The sequence below is a fragment of the Protobothrops mucrosquamatus genome, unplaced genomic scaffold (genome assembly GCF_001527695.2).
Source record: "Protobothrops mucrosquamatus isolate PMUCROS unplaced genomic scaffold, P.Mucros_1.0 scaffold1398, whole genome shotgun sequence".
In the NCBI taxonomy this organism is placed as follows: domain Eukaryota; kingdom Metazoa; phylum Chordata; class Lepidosauria; order Squamata; family Viperidae; genus Protobothrops; species Protobothrops mucrosquamatus.
Window position 1 is genome coordinate 35,453 of NW_015387583.1, and position 20,115 is coordinate 55,567.

The 20,115-nt window shown below is 39.8% G+C and overlaps 2 protein-coding genes across 2 annotated transcripts in view; both read left to right on the forward strand.

The window, feature by feature from the left end:
* NCKAP1 (NCK associated protein 1) overlaps positions 1-4,017 on the forward strand; it is a gene marked incomplete in the record, with an annotated part of 39,445 nt that extends 35,428 nt beyond the window's left edge. Inside the window, 4 exon segments of the mRNA XM_015821745.1 lie at positions 557-673; positions 995-1,104; positions 1,677-1,766; positions 3,076-4,017. Of these exon segments, the coding sequence (XP_015677231.1) occupies positions 557-673; positions 995-1,104; positions 1,677-1,766; positions 3,076-3,192 (434 nt within the window).
* A 13,376-nt stretch (positions 4,018-17,393) lies between these two features.
* FRZB (frizzled related protein) overlaps positions 17,394-20,115 on the forward strand; it is a 30,636-nt gene continuing 27,914 nt past the window's right edge. The window contains exon 1 of the mRNA XM_029285187.1: positions 17,394-17,865. Coding sequence (XP_029141020.1) covers positions 17,394-17,865 — 472 coding nt within the window. The remainder of the gene's footprint in view (positions 17,866-20,115) is intronic.

Below are 20,115 nucleotides of genomic sequence, written 5' to 3' on the forward strand. Positions count from 1 at the left end.
TTGATTAAGTTTATTTATCTTGGCCCCTACGTAGGATATAAAACTTTGTGTGTTTTCATTTAAACCAAGTTGAAATGAATATGGGTCCTTAAAAACATTATACTTGTAAATCGTAAGTTTCTAATTGTCAGTAATTAAGATAAGATAACCTTTATTGTCATTTTTTACTGTGGGCACAACGACACACATCAAAAATGAATTTTAGTTGCCTGTTCTCATATCTTCTTTTAACAAGCTATATATACTTCACTGTTCTCCCCTCTAGCATCCTTTTTTAAAATCATTAATGTCATGGCAATTCTTTTTTCTTTATGTTTTCTTTCTTGAGCTTTCTCTTCAATGATTAATCTAGGGCAGGCATATCAAACTCACGATGTCACGTGACGTCGCACGATGTATCGTGACTTTTTCCCCATTGCCGCCAATGGGGTGGGCACGGTTTCAGTATGATGCATCCAGCCTGCAGGCCGGCAGTTTGACATGCCTGATCTAGGGTGTGTTTCTTTCTGGACACACCCCCCCATAATAAATTGTCTTAATTTGAATTCATTTTCAGAAAATATTAGTCCAGAGGAGGAATATAAAATTGCTTGCCTTCTGATGGTCTTTGTGGCAGTCTCCTTACCAACTTTGGCTAGTAATGTGATGTCTCAATACAGTCCTGCCATTGAAGGTAATATTTATGGGAATTCATGGAGAGAATCTATTAACTGTTCAGCTGAAGCTATTGATTTCAATTTATATAGTCTTGGTGCTTACATTTTCGTGTGGAACAAGAAGTCATTTTTATCTCAGAATGGTAGTTTTCAAAAAATAAATATCTTGCTTCAATCAAGCCTGGTTTTTAGAGATTAGTGATTAGAAAAGGTTTAAGCTATAGCGAAAGTATTTATAGGATGAAAAGCAGTGGTGATCATTATCTGGAAGCAGTATTGACTTGTATGTGTATATGCATAAAAAATAAATGTAATAATATAAATGTGTTCTTGTCTAGGTCACTGCAACAATATCCATTGCCTGGCAAAAGCAATCAATCAGATTGCTGCAGCCTTATTTACCATTCACAAGGGAAGCATTGAAGATCGTCTCAAAGAATTTTTGGCTGTATGTACAATTATTTTTTTCCAAAATAACCTGCTCCAGAAATTAAATCTTTTATTTTGCAAAGTTTGAACCTATACAGTGATTCGTGTGCACTGTGTTTGTTATCAACCCTGATAATACTGTGGGGGGGGGGTTTCTATATAATAATGATTGCTATAGTGAATGTCCATTTTTTGTTTTGCGTATTGTTTTTCAATAGAATCTAATTGAGGGATTCGAATAATCAAATGAACTGTGTAGTGTTCAGTTAGTCCCATTCATTTCATTATTACTCATTACCCAATATTCCCTGTGTTTGTTACATTCCTTAGCATTGTGAATTACTATTAGTGTTATGTGGTATTTGTATCAGACATTGCACATGTCCTGAAATGAAAATGAAATAGTGTGCCTTAAAAGTAGGAGGAACTGTAACTTGTTTTGCTTATGTTTAATCATGTATGTGATCAGGATTTATCACTTGTTGCTTGTAAGCACATTGAGAGCTTATGCACCGGAAACAAATTCCTTCTGTATGTCTAATCACACTTGGCCAATAAAGAATTCTAACTCTGTTGTGTGCATTCTTACAGCTTGCCTCCTCCAGTCTACTAAAAATTGGCCAGGAGACAGACAAAACCACTACAAGGAACAGAGAATCTGTTTACTTACTTCTTGACATGGTACGCTTTAATCCTAACTATTGCACCTAAAGCTGTTTTGCAAGTAAGCAGAGAGAGATTGTTGTGGATCACAGGAAAATAATTGCTCAACAAGCTTAACTTATTTAAACAATTTCTACTCCAGCCTTTCCCCCCCCCCTAGTTTTGTCTCAAATTGGACGTATGCTGGCTGCAGATTTTGTGAGTGTCGGTTCAGTACAGCTAGAGCCCACAATATTACACTGTCTTTGCCTTCTCTTCCGTGTTGTCTCTCACTCCAGCAGTTTCCCATTTTAAATTTTCTCAGCAGTACATAGATCACTACCAAGTGCATTTCTGAAAGTTACTTTATTGTGATATCGTGCTCATTCAGCTCACTCTGAAAATGTAAGGAGAAGAAAAATAGTAGGCTGACCATTGTGATTCTCTCTTGTGGGTCAGAGTCTGCTAGCAATGTGACATGATTGCCACATTCTAAATTGGTTGGAGCACCTCACAAATGTGCATAGAATCATAACAAATATTTTGGGAATGAGAGCAATTTATAAATATTTATAAATTTGCAATTGTGGCACATATCTGTAGCTCGGCTATAGGATGAGGGTGAAGGTTCATTCTCTGAGTTTGAGGCTCGGTTTCCAAACGTTTCGTTACCAGGCTAAGTAACATCTTCAGCAGTGTTCAGTAGATGTCTGTGTCTATTGTTTGTAAGGGCTTCAGTTGTGGGTATGTCAAGTGAGGGTCGTCTTGTGATGGGCCAGGTGTGAGTCATCAGAGAGAGGCTTGTGATGGGAGGGTAATTCACACCCTCCAAGGATCCTGACCTGAAGTACCTCTCCATCACAGGCCTCTCTCTGATGACTCACACCTGGCCCATTGCAAGACCCTCACCTGACACTCCCACACCTGAAGCCCTTATAAACAATAGAACACTGACACAGACATCTACTAAACACCACTGAAGATGTTACCTAGCCTAGTGACGAACCGTTCAGAAACCGACGCTCAAACTCAGAGAACGAACCTTCACCCTGACGCTTACAAAAATTTTGGGAATGAGAGTAATTTATAATGCATCCAAAAAGAACAGGCAAATTAACTATTTGGCTTACAGGCTTTACAGACCAGAGGTCTCCCTTGCAGCAATTGGAGTCTCCTTGTTATAGAGATTGCCCCCAAAATGTCATTTTTATTGAAGCCTTAGTTGAAATGTGTGTGTGTGTGTGTGTACACCTGTACGAATATCCGTAAATATAGGAAGACAAATTTTACCAGCATCCTGAATTCTACTCTTTGCCCAGATTCTGACTGATTTCCTCTTTTATCTTAGATTGTGCAGGAGTCTCCCTTCCTGACTATGGATCTTCTGGAGTCCTGCTTTCCCTACGTCTTGCTACGGAATGCGTACCATGCTGTGTACAAACAAAGTGTCACATCCTCTGCCTGAATAGCTACTTATCTGGAGACCAATTAAGCACGCCTCTCTGTTGCCTCAGTTTTACTTGTAAACTGTGGAGCTGTTTTCTTTTATGGCCTGGCAGACTTTTGTGGATTCTGAACTTTTTCCCAATGCAGTTGTATTTCTGACCAGTGGTTTCTTAATATGGTTGTATTACAATATAAGCTTGGCTGATTTTAGGTTGCACATTTGCTGAAATTATCTCTTTATTTTTTTTCTTTTTTAAGAGTCTCAATTCTGTTCAAAAGAGAAATGCTGAAGTTATGGAGTTTTTTTCATATTTGATCATGCAGAAATCATAATGGCTTGTTTATCTCCATGAAGAACTCTATTTAGTGATTATTTTAGTGTTCCTAGTTTTCATCTGTGTGTAAATTATTTCATATAGGGAGAATTACAACCTGTACCTATTGTTCTTATCAGAAATAAGATCTGGATGTGCATTTCTGTGAACTACAACATTTTTACTTTATTTTTTTGAAACACTCACTCACATTAATGACAGATGCTATCTAATATTTTAAAAATAAGTTATAGGATTGCTTATCCTTAAACAATCTTCTCCATACAATCTGAAATGAGAAAAAGTGATTTTGTTTGTATAAAGCCTACATAGTGAAATTTTTTAAGACTAATGTCCATGGTGCCCCATTGGCATTAACACTACATTGTATCCTCCTGTATAATAAACATTCTTATGCATTTATCAAATGTTGATAAAATGTTAGCCCTTAACCACTTTTTATATGTTTTAAATTTTTGAAATTCAAGTGTATCTTCCATTACATACAATAAACACTACACTGAAATGTGCTGGTGACTTTGCTATTTTATGCTAAGCTAGATTGAACTGACACAATTTTAATGTATCTTCATCAAAGAATTTCTTTAATGTTTGACTCAACATTAGTTCTCTTTTTTTGTACAGAATATATTTTTAGTATCTTAACAACTACAGAAGAAAGAGCAAAACATTTCCCTTACTGTCATCTCTAATGTCTATGATTACAGTACAGTTGATTGAAGAGTACTTTATTTTTTAAATACTTTGAATGCATTAAAAACACCTAACTTTGCAGGTTGCTCTGCATTTTTCTTAACTGTAACTAAAGGAAGCGAAAAGTTTAGTCCCCTAGCTTTTGGTTGCATACTTTTCAGTTACTTTCAAATACCAACAGTTGCTTATGCCAATCCTTTGCCATCTGTGCTTCTTTTGAAACATCTTTGAATGCCACATACAGCCTCCCCAAAACTCTTAGTTCTGCATCATTCATGCATGAATCTTGTTCCTGTGACAATTATTACTTATCCTGAAGTTTCAAAACTTGATTTAAGTTCCATTCTAGTCTACTTTCAAATCCTCTAGAGATACACAGATCCAGCTGTTGCAGTGTCTAATGTTTTCAAATGTTGGCAATTCTTTTTTTTTCTCCAATTTCTCTTGCTGAGGTTTTAAATTACTATCAGTAAAGGTCTGATGCTAATAGATTCTGTGTGACTATGTCTTAACTTTGCTGCTCCAAGGCACACGTGAAATTATTATGGTGCCATTGTTTGCACCATTGACAGTACATTCTGCTGTAGGCTAAAAAAAACTATTTTCAGTAACTTTTGGAATTTCCATCCTATAAGCACAGTCTGTTTTTATGAAAAATATCTGTTTCACATAGACCAGGTTTACCTGACACACTAAGAGAATATAGTTCTTTCACTTGTTTAATGTGTTATATTAATTAATTTAAGAAAACTATGCTTAAGTGAAACCATATGGCTTTATGTGACTTGTAAACCTAGTATAAGTTTAGCCAGTTTGTCTATGAGAGCCAGTATGGTGTAGTGGTTAAGGAACCATGCTAAAAGCATGGAGATTGGATTCTAGTCACATCTTAGGCTTGTAAGCTGACTAGGTGACTGGGCCAGTCACATTCTCTTAGCCCAGCTCACCTCACAGTGCCATTGTGGGGAAAGTAGGAGAAGAAAGGTGTGTTCGTTATTTGTAAAAATAATACAGATAATATACAAATAAATACTATCCGCAGGCAGTATTATGAAGTGATCCCAATGATTATACTGTTAAAAGAAGGATATAATGAACATTTTCCAAATCATTTACAAGTTTAAAAATCCTCCCTATAAAGTTTTACGTTTACTAAAGTTTAGCTGTAGGTCTATTGTTTCCTACTGAATGCAGTGCAAGTGGTAAAATCATTTATGTTTCTAAAATTCTAGTTACTCCATATTACCAGACAGTTCTGAAAGACCAAACTAGAACAAAGCAACACCAGTCTACTTCCCTTCAATACCAGCCTGACTTCTATTGGGTTTGAAGAAGTTAGGCTGCCATCTCTGCAGGGATTGACAACCTGTGGGATTTTGATTTCCATCACCCCGGTCAACACAGATAGCAATGATTACATCAAGAAGATCTGAAGGGCTTCGTGTTGCATGTTCCTACACTAGAGACTGATTCTGAATAGAGTTGTTACCTCAAACTTTATTAAACCATTGAAATCAAAAGTCCTGTATCACTACTTTGATGTCCTAATATTAAATCTATGAGCACATAGATTTGAAGACAGGTGGAATCTATGTTTCGTGGTCCATACATAACATCTTTCATAGGAAGTCAATAGATATCTTTTGTCTGCTATGACTAATAGTTCAATCCTGACAGATTAAATAGAAATGTTGCTTGCAGACAAAGTCTGTTCAAGTGCTCTTTTCCTGAGATTCTGCTCAGCAGCAATAAACTTGTTTCATATCAAATGAAGAAATTCACCTTTTCTTAGTTCTTATTTTCAAGATATTCATACATTTGCAGATTGCAAGATTCATTGAACCAAGCCAACACTTTAAAAATGCTAACAAAATGCATACAGTATCAACAGTATTTTGGCCGTTTAATGTGAGTGTAAGTAAAAAGGTCAAAGATTCCAAGAATTATATTACTGAAATATTACGCTCTTGAATATTCTCTAAAATTCACACATAAAATTGAAGCGGTCTAGCTTTATGAAGTTTATATAGTCACCTATCTCTCCAGAAAGAACTCTGGGTGCTGCACAACAATCGGATGAAAAAAGTACATAAAGCAAGTATAAAAATTCAAATTTATAAATATATGAATTAAATATATAGGCACCCATCTCTATACTTTGAGTTCCATATTTGATTCATTTTGGCTACTTACAAAAATCAGCTTTTGCTGATGTGGGAGAGGAAGCTCAAATTGAATTAATGATTTTGCTGTCTTGCTGTTGATAATTAAGGTAAGATAAAGCTTCTTTAGAAAATGTGAGATGTTAGAGCACACACTGGCATTGTCCTTAAATCATGTTGACTTTGCAAGACTAATAGAAATTGCATACTGTGGGGCTAAGGTAAACCAATGAGTTAAGTATACCTTAGAGGCTGGCAAACAGAACTGTTAAACTACAAACACACAACCATTTAATAACAATTTAGATGCAAATATATGTACTGTACTTTTAAAAAAAGATTAGCGATACTTAGTTAATTGCAAACTCTAGAGTAAATATTAAAGATGAGGGACATAGAAGGATGAGCCTTTTCTCAAGTTCTCAATTAATCTTTGTCATAATGAAACAATGGACTATGTTATTTCGGCAAGATTAGAGTCCTGAATTAAAGCTGCTCATTTTTATCACTCCACCAGGACTAACTCTGCATTAGACAGAGTCTGAAAATACAGCAAATGATTTTGTTACTTATTTGTGATTTTCCTCCCAGGTAGGAAAACAAATTGGCTTATTCTTGGAAATCATATTTGACTTAGATGTTAGTGACAAAAACATCATAATCACCATGATATGTTTGTGCACTGCCCTTTGCTACTAACCTGCTTTATGGTGTTGCACATTCCCAGGAACCTCAAGCTTTGTTTTGAAAACCCACTTACAATCTTACGGCTCTTGTCCTTTGAAATTTCTATTAGAATCCATGTTTAACTTTTAAGCAAGGATCACTTGCCATACAGTTGCCTTCCATTTTTATGTCCAGTTGTTGGGAGTCCTTGTCTACCAGATGGAATTAGGCACATCCTTTGCTCTAGCTGTGCAGCACGTTATCTCAAGTGGGATTCCTTAGATCTTTTGAGATCTTAATTCTAATCCTGGGCCTCAGTTTGATTATATGTGAGTAGCACTTTCTGAATCCCGATGCTATTTTAGATTTCTTTTCAGGAACCCCTTCTGACTGTCCAGTGTTGTTATTTGTTGCTTCCCTTTGTGAACTTCCTGGATAAATCCAAGTGTTACTTTTAAAACCAAATTTGTGTTATTTAAACACTGCAGTTCACCTAAGGGTTATTTTCTTCCTCATTAAAATAAATTATTTGTGGTCTTTTGTTTCTATTCAACTTCTCAGCATTATTCCTAACTGGGTTCTGCAATGTAATTTATTCCTTTTTTTCTTTAGGGATATGTGCATAGGTTTGGCACCTAAATAACTTCAGATATGATATATTGGGCTTGCCCATAAATTATGTGGGGTTTCATCTGCACCTTTTGTGAGTAGATGTCTTTCCAGATAAGTAGGTTAAAAGGATAAAGTTTTAAAAAGAAAGTTTTAATTTAAGGTTGGCAAAAGAGAATATTATTGGAAGAAGAGGAAATCAAGTAAAGCTATTTATGGACTATAGAATTAGAGAAATTAATTATTATTGTTTTTTTAAACACTAACCCAGACAACAAGCTGTTTACTAACTATTAAGGTGTATGTTAAAAATCAATAATATATATATTTTTTAAAAAAGAAAGTTTTAAAAAGTAGTTTTTCCCACCCTTGTCTTGATTGGCATGGGGCAAAAAATGTCTGAATAGTTCTAATTACTGTTTTGCAGTCAAGCCTAGGAAAAGTGTTTCCTTCAAGTAGTCTTGAGGCTATGATTCTAACTGGAACTGGAAATTTCTTTCTAAGTGAAGCAATCTTTAAACAAAACATCATGTGACAGCACCACTTAGTGACCGCAGTTCTGGCAGTCCCAGCTGTGGTGGATAGGCCGGGACTTCACTCTTCTGCCCTGCACAAATTATCCCACCCCCCATCAATTCTCTCCACCCACCTATCTCCCTTTACACCTCTGTCCTTCTGGACACCCTGCACAGCATGGCCGAGATGAAAAGGCTGCTGTATTCCACCACCATACCGCACCACCAACAACACTATCCTAACTGTCTAATTGTCTTTTTTACCTCAGGCTCCATGGCATAGGGGCTCTGTCAGGGCTGGCCTTGCCTCCGCCTCCCTGGCCACTGAGCTCCTGGCAGACCTGTCCTGCTTCAGCATCCTCAGCTCACCACTGCATGCATGCATGCTTGCCACCACCTCACCACCACCTGCTGCTGGGTTCCTAGTGGGCCTGTCCTGCTTCAGCAATCTCAGTCCACCAGCAGCCAGGAGTCGTGCAAACATACTCACCTGTACTCCTCAGCCCAGCAGAGGGTAGGTGTGAGGCACAGCAAGGTGAAGAAGTTGAAGGTCGGCTGGGGTGGTGACAGGTAATGTCAGCAGAATACAGTGGCCCCTTCATCCCAGCCCTGCTGTCCAGAGGGTCCAAAAGGACAGAGAAGGGGGGAAGATCCAGCAGGTAGGGGAAGTGGAGGCAGTTCACATAGGGTAAGAGAACATGACCGCAGTAGGCTGTGATGGTCATAAATATAAGCCGGTTGCCAAGTACCCGAATTTTAATCATACTGCAATAGTTAAGTGCAAGGACCAGTTGGAAGTTCATTTTTCTAGTTCAAATGGTCACTAAATGAATGGTGGCAACTTGAAGACGGCCAGTATTTCTTTTTCCTTTAAATAGCATCCATATTTTGATTCTCTTTGTTCCTTGCAACGAGAATTCAATTGTCCTCATCCTTTATTTCCTACTCAGGTTGAATAAGTTCCTACAAATTAGCTTCATTGTGCTTTGCCATTAACATTACTTTGTGGTATTTTGTAACAGGGCAAAATAGGTCAATTTTACAACTGCATTATATTATTATAGTGACTTATGTAATTTACATCTCATTCAGGTACATTAAGCAAGATTCTTGCTTTCATTATGGTTTTAAATTGCATCCAATTAAGGCGCATTATATGATTCTTAAAGGATTCCTGTTTTCATTATGATTCATCAGTCATTTCAGTTTAGCACTGTATTTTCCACATACCTATACTAACATTCCATTTGCTAAGTTTTCTTTAATAAAATCCATCAAGACTTATAAACACACTTAGTTACAGATATCTTGATTTAATGCACCACTATTCAGAACAAAAAATAAGATTTTCAATTTCAGGATTATGTCCACTTTCAAGGAAGCATCTAACATAAAAGCAGTTTATTTGTCTGCACCTCTGTTTTTGTTTTTTTTTCAATCTGTGCAAGATTTGACTTTTCTTTTAGAAAGTTTGATCTCATTTATCTTTTTCTATTGTTTTAACTCTGTAAAGTGTGCATTCCCTTTCAATATCTTCTCCTTTACTACTGTAATGTTAATTTATGTTCTTCCATTTTATTTTATTTTTAGAGAATTCTTTGATATAATAACAATGTTATCATTATCATGCAGTGTGCCTCCAGTTTGGCAATTACATTCTTGAGACAAATTTTATTATGATTTTGATTACTTCTATTATCTCTTTAGTGTTTTTTAGTTTACACAATGCCAGATTTAGACTTAGTGAGGCCCTAAACTATATAAAGCTTGGAGGCCCCTTGTTAAAAAGCATAACCAGCAAGTCTCACCAAGATGCATACCAAAACAGGATCTTCTGGTACCGCAAAAATATTGAAAACATATTTGTCTTTTAATTATTTAAAAGCTAGGTATTTAAAGTGAAAAAAAAACATTTTTTTCAAATGAATGTATTTACTGATTACATATTATTTGGCTGACTTGATCTCTTTCATAGATTGTAATATAGTATATCCTGGAAACAATACTTAAATATAATCTTAAAATAATTTTAAGATATGTTAACATATATACAAACACTGACAACATAAGTAATGAAATAACTATTAATATAATAATAAACTCATTTGCAAAAACAGAAAATTGTTATTCTGACATTTTGTGAGGCCCTAACTGTAGCTCGTTCAGCTTATGCCTATATCTGGCATTGGTATGGCCTTACGTCTGCTGAATAGGTTGATGCCCTAACACAGGTTCTATTAAATTTTCATTCATTGATAATTTCAGATTCATGAGTTTTCTGAACATTAAAGTAATATTGCTGATTCCTGAGTATGCATATGATTGCTTAGCTCATCCCAGATCTTTCCTGAAGCACAATTTTGAAACAACTTATAGTTCAACCTTAGAATTATTCCATACTTAACTAACCTATCATTTTTTCATCCAAACTAACTTGACTAGAACTGCTTTTGGATGTGACTTCTCCAGAATTTCTGAGAGATATAGTTTTGCATGTAGTACTTCCTAATTAAGCCCGAATGCACAGTCCATAGTTTGTGAGCTCTGAATGGTGGTTCAGCTATATGCTTGACTAAGCCCTTGAAAATACCTTGGATTATTTTATTGGAATGCTCAAAGTTTAATTTTGCCTCCCTCTTGGGCCCATAACCAGTTTGCTTGAAAATTACTGTAGATAATTTGCATCCAGCATGTTACTAGTCAATCCCTACAGAACACACTTAGATCATTTTTCTCAATAAATAAATGAACAGCTATAATATTTTGACTTGTTTGGTTAATTGAGTTCTCCTGATCTAGTTTTAAGGACTTGTGTATAGAAAAGATAATGTTTTAGATCATATTTGTGCAGAAGTATTGAACATTCAAGAGGTTCATAAAGTTTTAAGCACTACTGTATATCCAGATTGGAGCATACACACCTGCCCCTCAGTTCAGTAGCAAAAATATAGTTTGCTATTTCTTTATGAAAGTTCAACAAGCATAAAATGTGCATCTGGTAAAAATGGGTTAAGAGGCATTCATAAATAGGGAAAGAGAGAAACATGAACAATAGGCAACCATTTACCTTATCTAGGTATCTATCACAAGGAAACAGTACTTGCCAGGGCCACCTGGAAACAGTAACAGTAGCTGTGTATCATTAGCATAAATAGTCTCAAAGGGAGTAAGTGGTTATTTCAGCTTTAACCCTTTTATGCACACAAAAGCAGCAGAAAATGATCCTTCTTCTATTCTGCCCCATAAAGGGAACAGTTAGGTAGTGTAGACAAGGATAGTGTAGCCAACATTTTCCTGCTTGATAGGTCTCATATTCCTTCACTTGACTTACAACAGTTCATTTAGTGACCGTTCAAAGTTATAACAGCACTGAAAAAAGTGACTTATGACCATTTTTCACACTTATGACCGTTGCAGCATCCCCATGGTCATGTGATTTACATTCAGATGTTTGACAACTGGTTCATATTTATGACGATTGCAGTGTCCCGGGGTCATGTGATCGCTTTTGCGACCTTCTGACAAGCAAAGTCAATGGGGAAGCTAGATTCACTTAACAGTGTTAGTAATTTAACAACTGCAGTCATTCATTTAACAAATGTGGCAAGAAAAGTCGTAAAATGGGACAAAACTCGTTTAACAAATTTCTCACTTAGCAACAAAAATGTTGGGCTCAGTTGTGCTCGTATGTTGAGGACTGCCTGTATCTGAAGATGAATCCGGAGACTGGTAGGTGCAAAACAGCTGCCTTCCCCCCAAATCTACACCCTTCCCCTTTCATCTTTTCCATGTTATTTCCTATTTCTCCACCACCCTACTGACAAGTCAGATATTGTCCAGGGGTTTTAAATTTAGTCATAAACACCCTTAAAGTCTAGAGCAGCGGTTCTCAACCTATGGGTCGCGACCCCATTTGGGGTCGATCAACCATTTCACGGGGGTCGCCAAGCAAGGCTGTCTGCCATTTTTTTCCCCTTTTCCGGCGGGTGCCTTACCTCCCTTGAGCTGGGCCAGCTGGTGGTTGGCCTGCTCCGTCTCTGCCGCTTGCCAGCTATGCCTCGGCCGGCGCAGGGGGCGGAACCACGCATGCGCGGCGCTCCCGGGCAGGGAAAGTCCTCGACTTACGACCGGTTGGGTAGTCCTCGACTTACGACCAGTTTAGTCCTCGACTTACGACCGGTTTAGTCCTCGACTTACGACCGGTTGGGGTCGCGGCATTAAAAAGGTTGAGAACCACTGGTCTAGAGAAAGGCAGATGCCCCTGTGTGATGATTAATAAATACGAAAGATGTAAGAACTGAATTAACTTCCTTGCTAAACAATTTCCAGCCAAGTCATGGACTTTGAAACGAAGAAATAAGTCAGTACGTATCCTATTAGCCAAAGGTTGTCTTGGAGAGGAAGCTTGATAAGATGAGGTGTAGGATGAAAGGCAGGTAACGGGCAGAGTTTGGAAACTGATAGTTGTAAATGATAACTAATTGTTATAACTTGCAGACTGGTGATCCCTACAATTCCTGACATTGCATTCTTTAGAATACCGGAGCAACTGTAATGGTAGCCCCCACATTAATAAGTTCATGTCCTGAACTGTGTGGTTTTATATTATGAATGAAAGCAATCAATGATTCAAGAATCCACGCAGTCTTGGGCTTTCCCCCAAATGTAGCCTATAGAACTGTGAGGGATCATACTACATTCTTCCCCTCATTCCAAAAGGATCATCTGCTCGGCAGGAAAAGACTTCCTTAATGCCTTGATGTTATTTTATCTCTGCAATAGTTGATGGGGCTTTGTAGATGATCCAGTTAAAGGACTTTCAACTCAGGGTTCCTCAAGTTTATTCCTATTGCCCATTACAGGGTCTCACCTTGCATGTCATAATTTGGTTATTCACTATTTACTATATTATGTAAACTCAGTCATTGTGGCTTATAAATAAAGCATTATCTAGTGGCATGGTACACAAAGTTGGCCAATTGTAACTTAAAGCAATCTGTGAACCTTATAGGTTAAACGGGAATCTTATAAGTCATTTAAATTAAGATTCTACTTAACACAGAAGATTCAGAATGAGGGACTCCTGATCAGGTCTCTTCTGGTCAAAAGCCCCAGGCCATTGCTCCTCTAGGTAACTGGTGCCATTGTCCATCTGTTCAGGAAGTTCAAATTTCCTATAACTTAAACCTATTCACAAGACAACCTTGTTGAACTCAGTGTATTGTCTTCTTAAGCAATTGAGTATACAATGGTAATAAGTAACTTAAAGATGTTAGGATTCATTTGCTATATCACTGTGAAAGCTATTTGATCAACCACTGACCCTAGACAATGTTCAAGGAAACCTTTGGTATGATATTTCTTTTGCAAAAGTTCCAAGGAAATAAAAATAAAAATTGAAATAGTATATTTTAACAAATGCAGTTAATTCAGATGGTTAGCTATCTTGGTGAGGTTTTGATTACCAGTTTATTTCATTCTGAGTTTTATTCCAGTGCACACACACACACCCCGGTTCAAATATTTTTTAAATTTTGTTAATAGAAACAAAAAATCTTCCAGAAATGTTGTTCTTGGCCCATCATACAAAGGCTTCATTTATTATATCCTCCATTAGATTCAAACATAGAATTGTTCCAAGCATTACAATACAGCAGTACACAGTACAGAAAACAGTAACTATAGGAAAACACTATGCAAGGGAACAAATGTCAGTTTTTTGCTGTACCTTTAAAAAAAAGTACCATTGAAATAAGAGGCTGACAACAGCTGCATATCATTTCCAACTTGACCTTCTTCTTGGCCTTGGAGGCTTTTTGTGACTGTCTTAAGTTACATTACACAAAGGTTGCACCTGTAACAAATTACACATGATGCCATTTTAAATTTTCCTCCCAGACTATCATGAATATATACTTATGAAATTTCCATTATTTCATTTGTATCTTTGGTTTAACTGAAAACCAACCTGCTCTGGAGTCCTGGGAGAATTTTGCAAGTTTTAGAAAGTTGCAAAGACTTCTCCCCCACCCCCCCCCCCGAGGATTTATCAAGGAGTTATCAAAGCTGGACTGTTTTATTGTGTCAGTATATAGTATTGTTTTGTATTTTCCAATATATTGTTTGATTTTATTACTCTTGTAAGTATATGTCTCCCTCATAAAGTCCCCAAAGGGCTATCCCATTTTTAAGTCTTATCAGAAATCTGTGAAAATTACCTCACAATATTTATAATGCAAACAAGAGGAGCTCTATCAACAACTGATTTAAAAATAAACTAAAATCAAAGCCATCCTGGAATCTCAAGTTATGTTTAAAAAACACAAAAAAAATCCAGCACCCACATCATCATTGGCAGTTCATGATATCAAGTTACATGTTAAATGAATCAACCTACTAAATGATCATTTAAGAAACCTTATCATATTTTTCCAATATTACAAAACCCTGAATAAACCCACATGCTTTGCCATGTTATTTCATAATGATATCCATGAGCAAATGTCTGATGAACTTGCAAACCTTCTCCTTGTTCCTTTTGCATTTGGCAAATTATTAAATCCCCAATGCAATTTGAATCTAGCAGGTAGTACAGAGGTGTCAAACTGCCGGCCCATAAGCCGGATGCATCATAGTGAAACTGTGCCCACCCCATTGCCGGCAATGGCAAAAAAAGTTACGATACATCATGATACATCACGTGACATTGCAAGTTTGACACCCCTGAGGTAGTACCTAGCCATTGCTTGATATAAAACATTGGCATCTGCTAATGTTTAGCCAATAACTGCCTATAATGAGTAGCCACAGACAGCCCAAATTTGCTAGAAAACATGAATATCACCCAACACTAATTTCATATGCCCTCCAAGGGAAATGAGACTATATTCCCCGACATAGATATCCTGTCCTCTCCCCCCTCCACCTAATATCTATCAATGCTCTATTGACTATCATGAGTAATTTTAAATGACAGCTCCACGTTAAAGCCCCCCTACCTAGTAGCAATTGGCTAACCTTGGCTGATCTTGAAACACCCAAGCGGTGTCTGATTGTTATTTGGACAGGAGGCACCAGGAAACTACAAACTGTGAAATCTGAAAAACACTCCAAATGAACTCAGTGGGAACCCACTTTATTGTTGCCAAGAAAACAACCTGGATATGTCCACGAAATCAAGTTGAACTTGAAGATTTACCTTTTAGGACAGTGCAGCCCTTTGGATTCAAACTGGTGCTTTGGGGCATGCAGGGGTGCAAGTGCGGCACTTGCCTGCAAATCTTTCACCACGAACTAACCAACCGTACAGCAACAAGAGTAGGCCATAAAATAATCTTAAAGCAATCAGGGGAATGATTGCATAATTTCTCCCATTGCAGAGTTATAAAAATGCCACTGGAAACTCGGAGGGCTGAGTACAAACTTACAGTTTTTGCAGCAGAGTCATATATATTGGTTTTAGCCAAATTTTAGTAGAAGCGGCCGATTTAAATATTTATTTTTAATGATTTTTTTAAAACTTTGTATTGTATTGTATTAAACTGTTTTTAACTGGCTGTAAGCCGCCCTGAGTCCTACGGGAGAAGGGCGGGGTATAAATATAATAAAATGAAAAAAAAAAATATGAAAAATATAGAAAACCACCTGAAGCCATTATTCAATACTGGGACCAATGTGGGGCTGACCCCTCACTCACCATTCTTTGTAACTCTTCCTTCTAGCCAAATGAGGGCGCAGGAATGCCCTGGGAGAGATGGATAAGGCAAGTTTCCTTTCCATTTTCATCTCTCTCCACCGAGTGTAAAGGAGAGGGTGAAAACAAAAGCGTATTTGAAGGATGGGGAGCAAAGGTGATTTCCTGTTAGGCTGCGTCTGGCGGGGAATTCTGCTGCCCTCCTTGGTTGATTTTCACCTTCTGTTTGGTGGGAGGGTGTGCATTGGCCGGTGGCTTCATTTTCTGCCCTGAGACCAGTGGGAAATGAAGGGGGGGGTCCAAGGGTGAGAGAGAGAGGGGACGGCGGAGAGGGTCTGCTTTCTATTTGTTCCCGAAGATCAAAAGCATCTGGATCCATGTGGGAAGAGCTGCCTTTGGCCACTAAGTGAAAGTTTTCCCAAAGATGAGGGTGGGGAGGGCTTGTGGATAGGTGTGTGTGTGTGTGGGGGGAAACTAGGACAAATGAAAAGGGTCTTTAAAAGACAAACGAGAATAGATTTGGGGGGACCTTTAAGGCAAGCTCTATGAGCCACTTCTATTGTTGGGGGGGTGGGGGGGAGAAGTAGAAAGGAGGGGGGGGAGAAGTAGAAAGGAGAAAGTTGTAAAAAGAGGGGGGGGGCAAGAATACTGAAGTCGAAAGGAAAAGAACAAGTTCCCCCGTTTACTCCATAAGGAATTTAAGCCTGGTTTCAGAGAGAGGAGCGGGAGGATTAAGATGCTTCCTCAGCCAAGTTGCCAGTTTAGGGTCGAGGGACGAATCTCAGTCTGAAGCCACCTTATTATGGGGACTGTCGCCACGGCTCGTTTTCGGGCAGAACCAGAAGCTTCCCCCCCCCCACCCCNAAACCCCGGCGCAAAGCGAGCGAAGGAGGCGGCCGCTTTCCAGATGGATAAACAGAAAGGGGCGGGGGGCGTCTGCCCGGGAGGGAAGCGGGAGGCAGCCTCAGGTCAGGTCGCTCCTCTCTCTCTCTCTCTCTCTCTCTCCTAGGAAAAAGTGGGTGGGAGGGGGAGCCGGGGGGGGGGGTGCGGCGCGAGAAGGGAGGTGGGGCTCTCCGGCCGGGAGGTGGGAAGGGAGTGAAAAAGCAGCGGCGCGGTCCAGTCACACATCAGCGAAGCCGGCCTTGAAGGACCTGAGCTCGCCGAGCGGCGCGATTGGTCTCCCGCCTCCCTTAGGAAACTTCTTGCCTCCACCTCGCGCCTCTCTCCCGCACCGGCGCAACTTCTGTTTCTCTCTTGGCCTCTCTAGCCTGCCCGAGCCGGAGACTCTCTGAAGGAGGCAAAGAAGCTTGCTTTCCCGAGTTCGGGACCCGGGGGAGGAATCCAACCTCGCTCCCCGCCCGGGCTGTGCGGGTAAAGGTGGGAGAGGCTCTCCGGCCAGCTTTCGGCACCGCAGCTGTATTTGTAGGAGTCGCCCAGAGAGAGGGTCCCCGAGCAGTCGGGGGCGGTCCACCCTCCTCCGCCGGGAAGAAAGCGGGCTTCGCCAAGGGTAGAGGTTGTCGCTGGGTTGCGGCCGCGGCTCTGGGAAGATGCTGCTGCTGCTGCTGCCGCCGCCTCCGCCCGTTCTGTTGCTTGCCCTGGCCGGGCTGCTGGCTTCCTGGGCGCCGGGGGCTCGGGCCGCGGCGTGCGAGCCGGTGCGCATCCCGCTCTGCAAGTCTCTGCCCTGGAATATGACCAAGATGCCCAACCACCTGCACCACAGCACGCAGGCCAACGCCATCCTGGCCATGGAGCAGTTCGAGGGGCTGCTGGGCATCCACTGCAGCCCGGACCTGCTCTTCTTCCTCTGCGCCATGTACGCGCCCATCTGCACCCTCGACTTCCAGCACGAGCCCATCAAGCCTTGCAAGTCCGTCTGCGAGAGGGCCCGGACGGGCTGCGAACCGGTCCTCATCAAGTACGGCCACGCCTGGCCGGACAGCCTGGCCTGCGACGAGCTGCCTGTTTACGACCGAGGGGTCTGCATTTCCCCCGAGGCGATTGTCACTGCCGAAGGATCCGGTGAGTCGCCTTCGGTTTCCTCCCCAGCCACTATCCTGGGATCCCTGGCCTTGCCCTTCTGGGGTTTCTCTTCCACCTCCCTAAGCCTGGCTAGAATTCAGGTGTTTTCTGGATCCTTGGAGACTTCCAAGTTCAGAATCGCACATTTTCCTTAAAACTGGTCACCACCACCACCACCTTGTCTAGAGGCCCCTTGGAGAAATGAAATTGGGTGGAGAATCCAGAATCACTGTTAAGAGGAGGAGGAGGGAGTGTGTACCAGGAGAGAAGGGGGAAATAAATGTGGATAAATTTGCTCAAGAGTTCCTTCTCCCTAAGAGAACCATTGCCTGTAGAAGTTCTCCTCAACTAAACAACTTATTGTCTCAAATCTGCTGGCCTTTCCAGTCTAACCTCGCTCATTCACTGTCAGTGGATCCTTGTCTTCTTTCTCCAATTGCCCATCTTTTCCTTATTTGCAAGTAAACCTTCCCTATCCTTTCAAATTTCCAGGCCTTATTGTCTACATTTGCCCACAACCTAAGCAGCAATCTATTGTTATGGCAATCACTTGTGTTCCCAACCTTTCCCATCAAACTCTTTGACCTGTGTAAAAGCAGGCCAATCTCTGGTCATTTGTAATCATCTATCCATCTTTGTACCTTTGTGTAGCCACAATGATGCTGATTTACTCTGTAAATCTCTAGTTTGGAAATGAACTTAACCATAAGAACTGTGAAATGATTAATCAACTTTTCAAATCCTTATCTATCATGCCTGATACATCTCAACAGAGATTGAGGAATCTGTGGTTTCCAGTTATTACTGCCTGGGACTAATGAGGGTTGGTCTCCAGCAGCAATTAAAGCAATGAAGTGCCTTTAATTTTTCTTGTTCTAAGTTTATGGGTGTATCTCCATTTCCAGTGTGTAACCATGATAATTTGCTTTACTTTATGTTGGTAAGCCACAATTCCAGCAAACCAGGTCCTCTGACTCCCTTATTGCCTTTCCATTCCACAATCGTAGCTTCTCCAGCCCCAGCCTCCTGAGAAGCCTGCAACCTTCCCTAGTGCCTCATATTCTGTTCTCCATCTAAGTTATTGCAAACTTTTCATAGCAAAAAAAAAAATTTGCAAGAAAAAAAATCTTAGACTTTGGACTCTGTTCCCAGGCAATACTTTCCTTATGATTAACTAAAAATGCTTGTTAGCTTTTTCTGGTTCTGTTCATTCAAGATATTACAAAAATGTATTTAAGTCTGCATGGGATGGGATGGGATGGGATGGGATGGGATGGGAAGGAAAGGGAAGGGAAGGGAAGGGAAAGGGAAGGGAAGGGAAGGGGAAGGGAAGGGAAGGGAAGGGAAAGGGAAGGGAAGGGAAGGGAAGGGAAAGGAAAGGAAAGGAAAGGAAGGGGAAGGGGAAGGGGAAGGGGAAGGGAAGGGAAGGGAAGGGAAGGGAAGGGGAGTTAGTACCAGCTTTAGTGGGGTTATCCTATGTCTAAGTCCCCTGGATGATGAAGAAATCTAGGACACTTGACAGTTTGTCCACAATTGTAGTGTTTCTTGCCCATGCGTTCAGGTTTCTTTTCTGTGGGATGAATTAAGATAATTGGTCTTATATACAAACTGAACATTTGTTTAGTATTGAAGCAAACTGTATTGTATTCTATGGAAAGAAATCTGCTGCTTAGTGTAAATCGGCACCTGATTACCAGCTGTGACTTTCACTAAGGACCTAGCTTTCCTCTGCTGTGTGGCTATCACTTAGAATGGCAAAATTTGTTTCCCCAAAGTTAATTTCTTTGCAAAAAAAAAAAAAAAAGTTTTGCAACTTTCTACTTTATTATTAGGATCTTGTAGGTTTTCTTTCGAATTTATTTTGGCAGTGCTTCTTGAAATGCTAGTGCTGAAGATGCTAGAAAAATGAAACTGCTGGTTTCTGTTTTAAGAGCCCCCATCCTTCTGCAGCTTCCCTTGCTACTTGCCCTTATTGATCTGAAGAAGTCCCATAGATTTAATGGGTTCTTGTTTTTCTTTGGATCCTAGTTAAAGCCAGGGAGGCTGCATATTTATGAAGTGGTGGCTGCACAGTGGAATTGGAATAATGGCACACATACCTCTTGGCCACTTTGTAAATCAGGTGGCTGCACAACACTTTTTCAGCTACACATGGTATTTTACAGATCTTTTGGATTTATTTTTTTTTAAATCTGTTCCATTCAAATAGGGTTTTCCAACCTTGGCAATTATAAGATGAATGGACTCCTG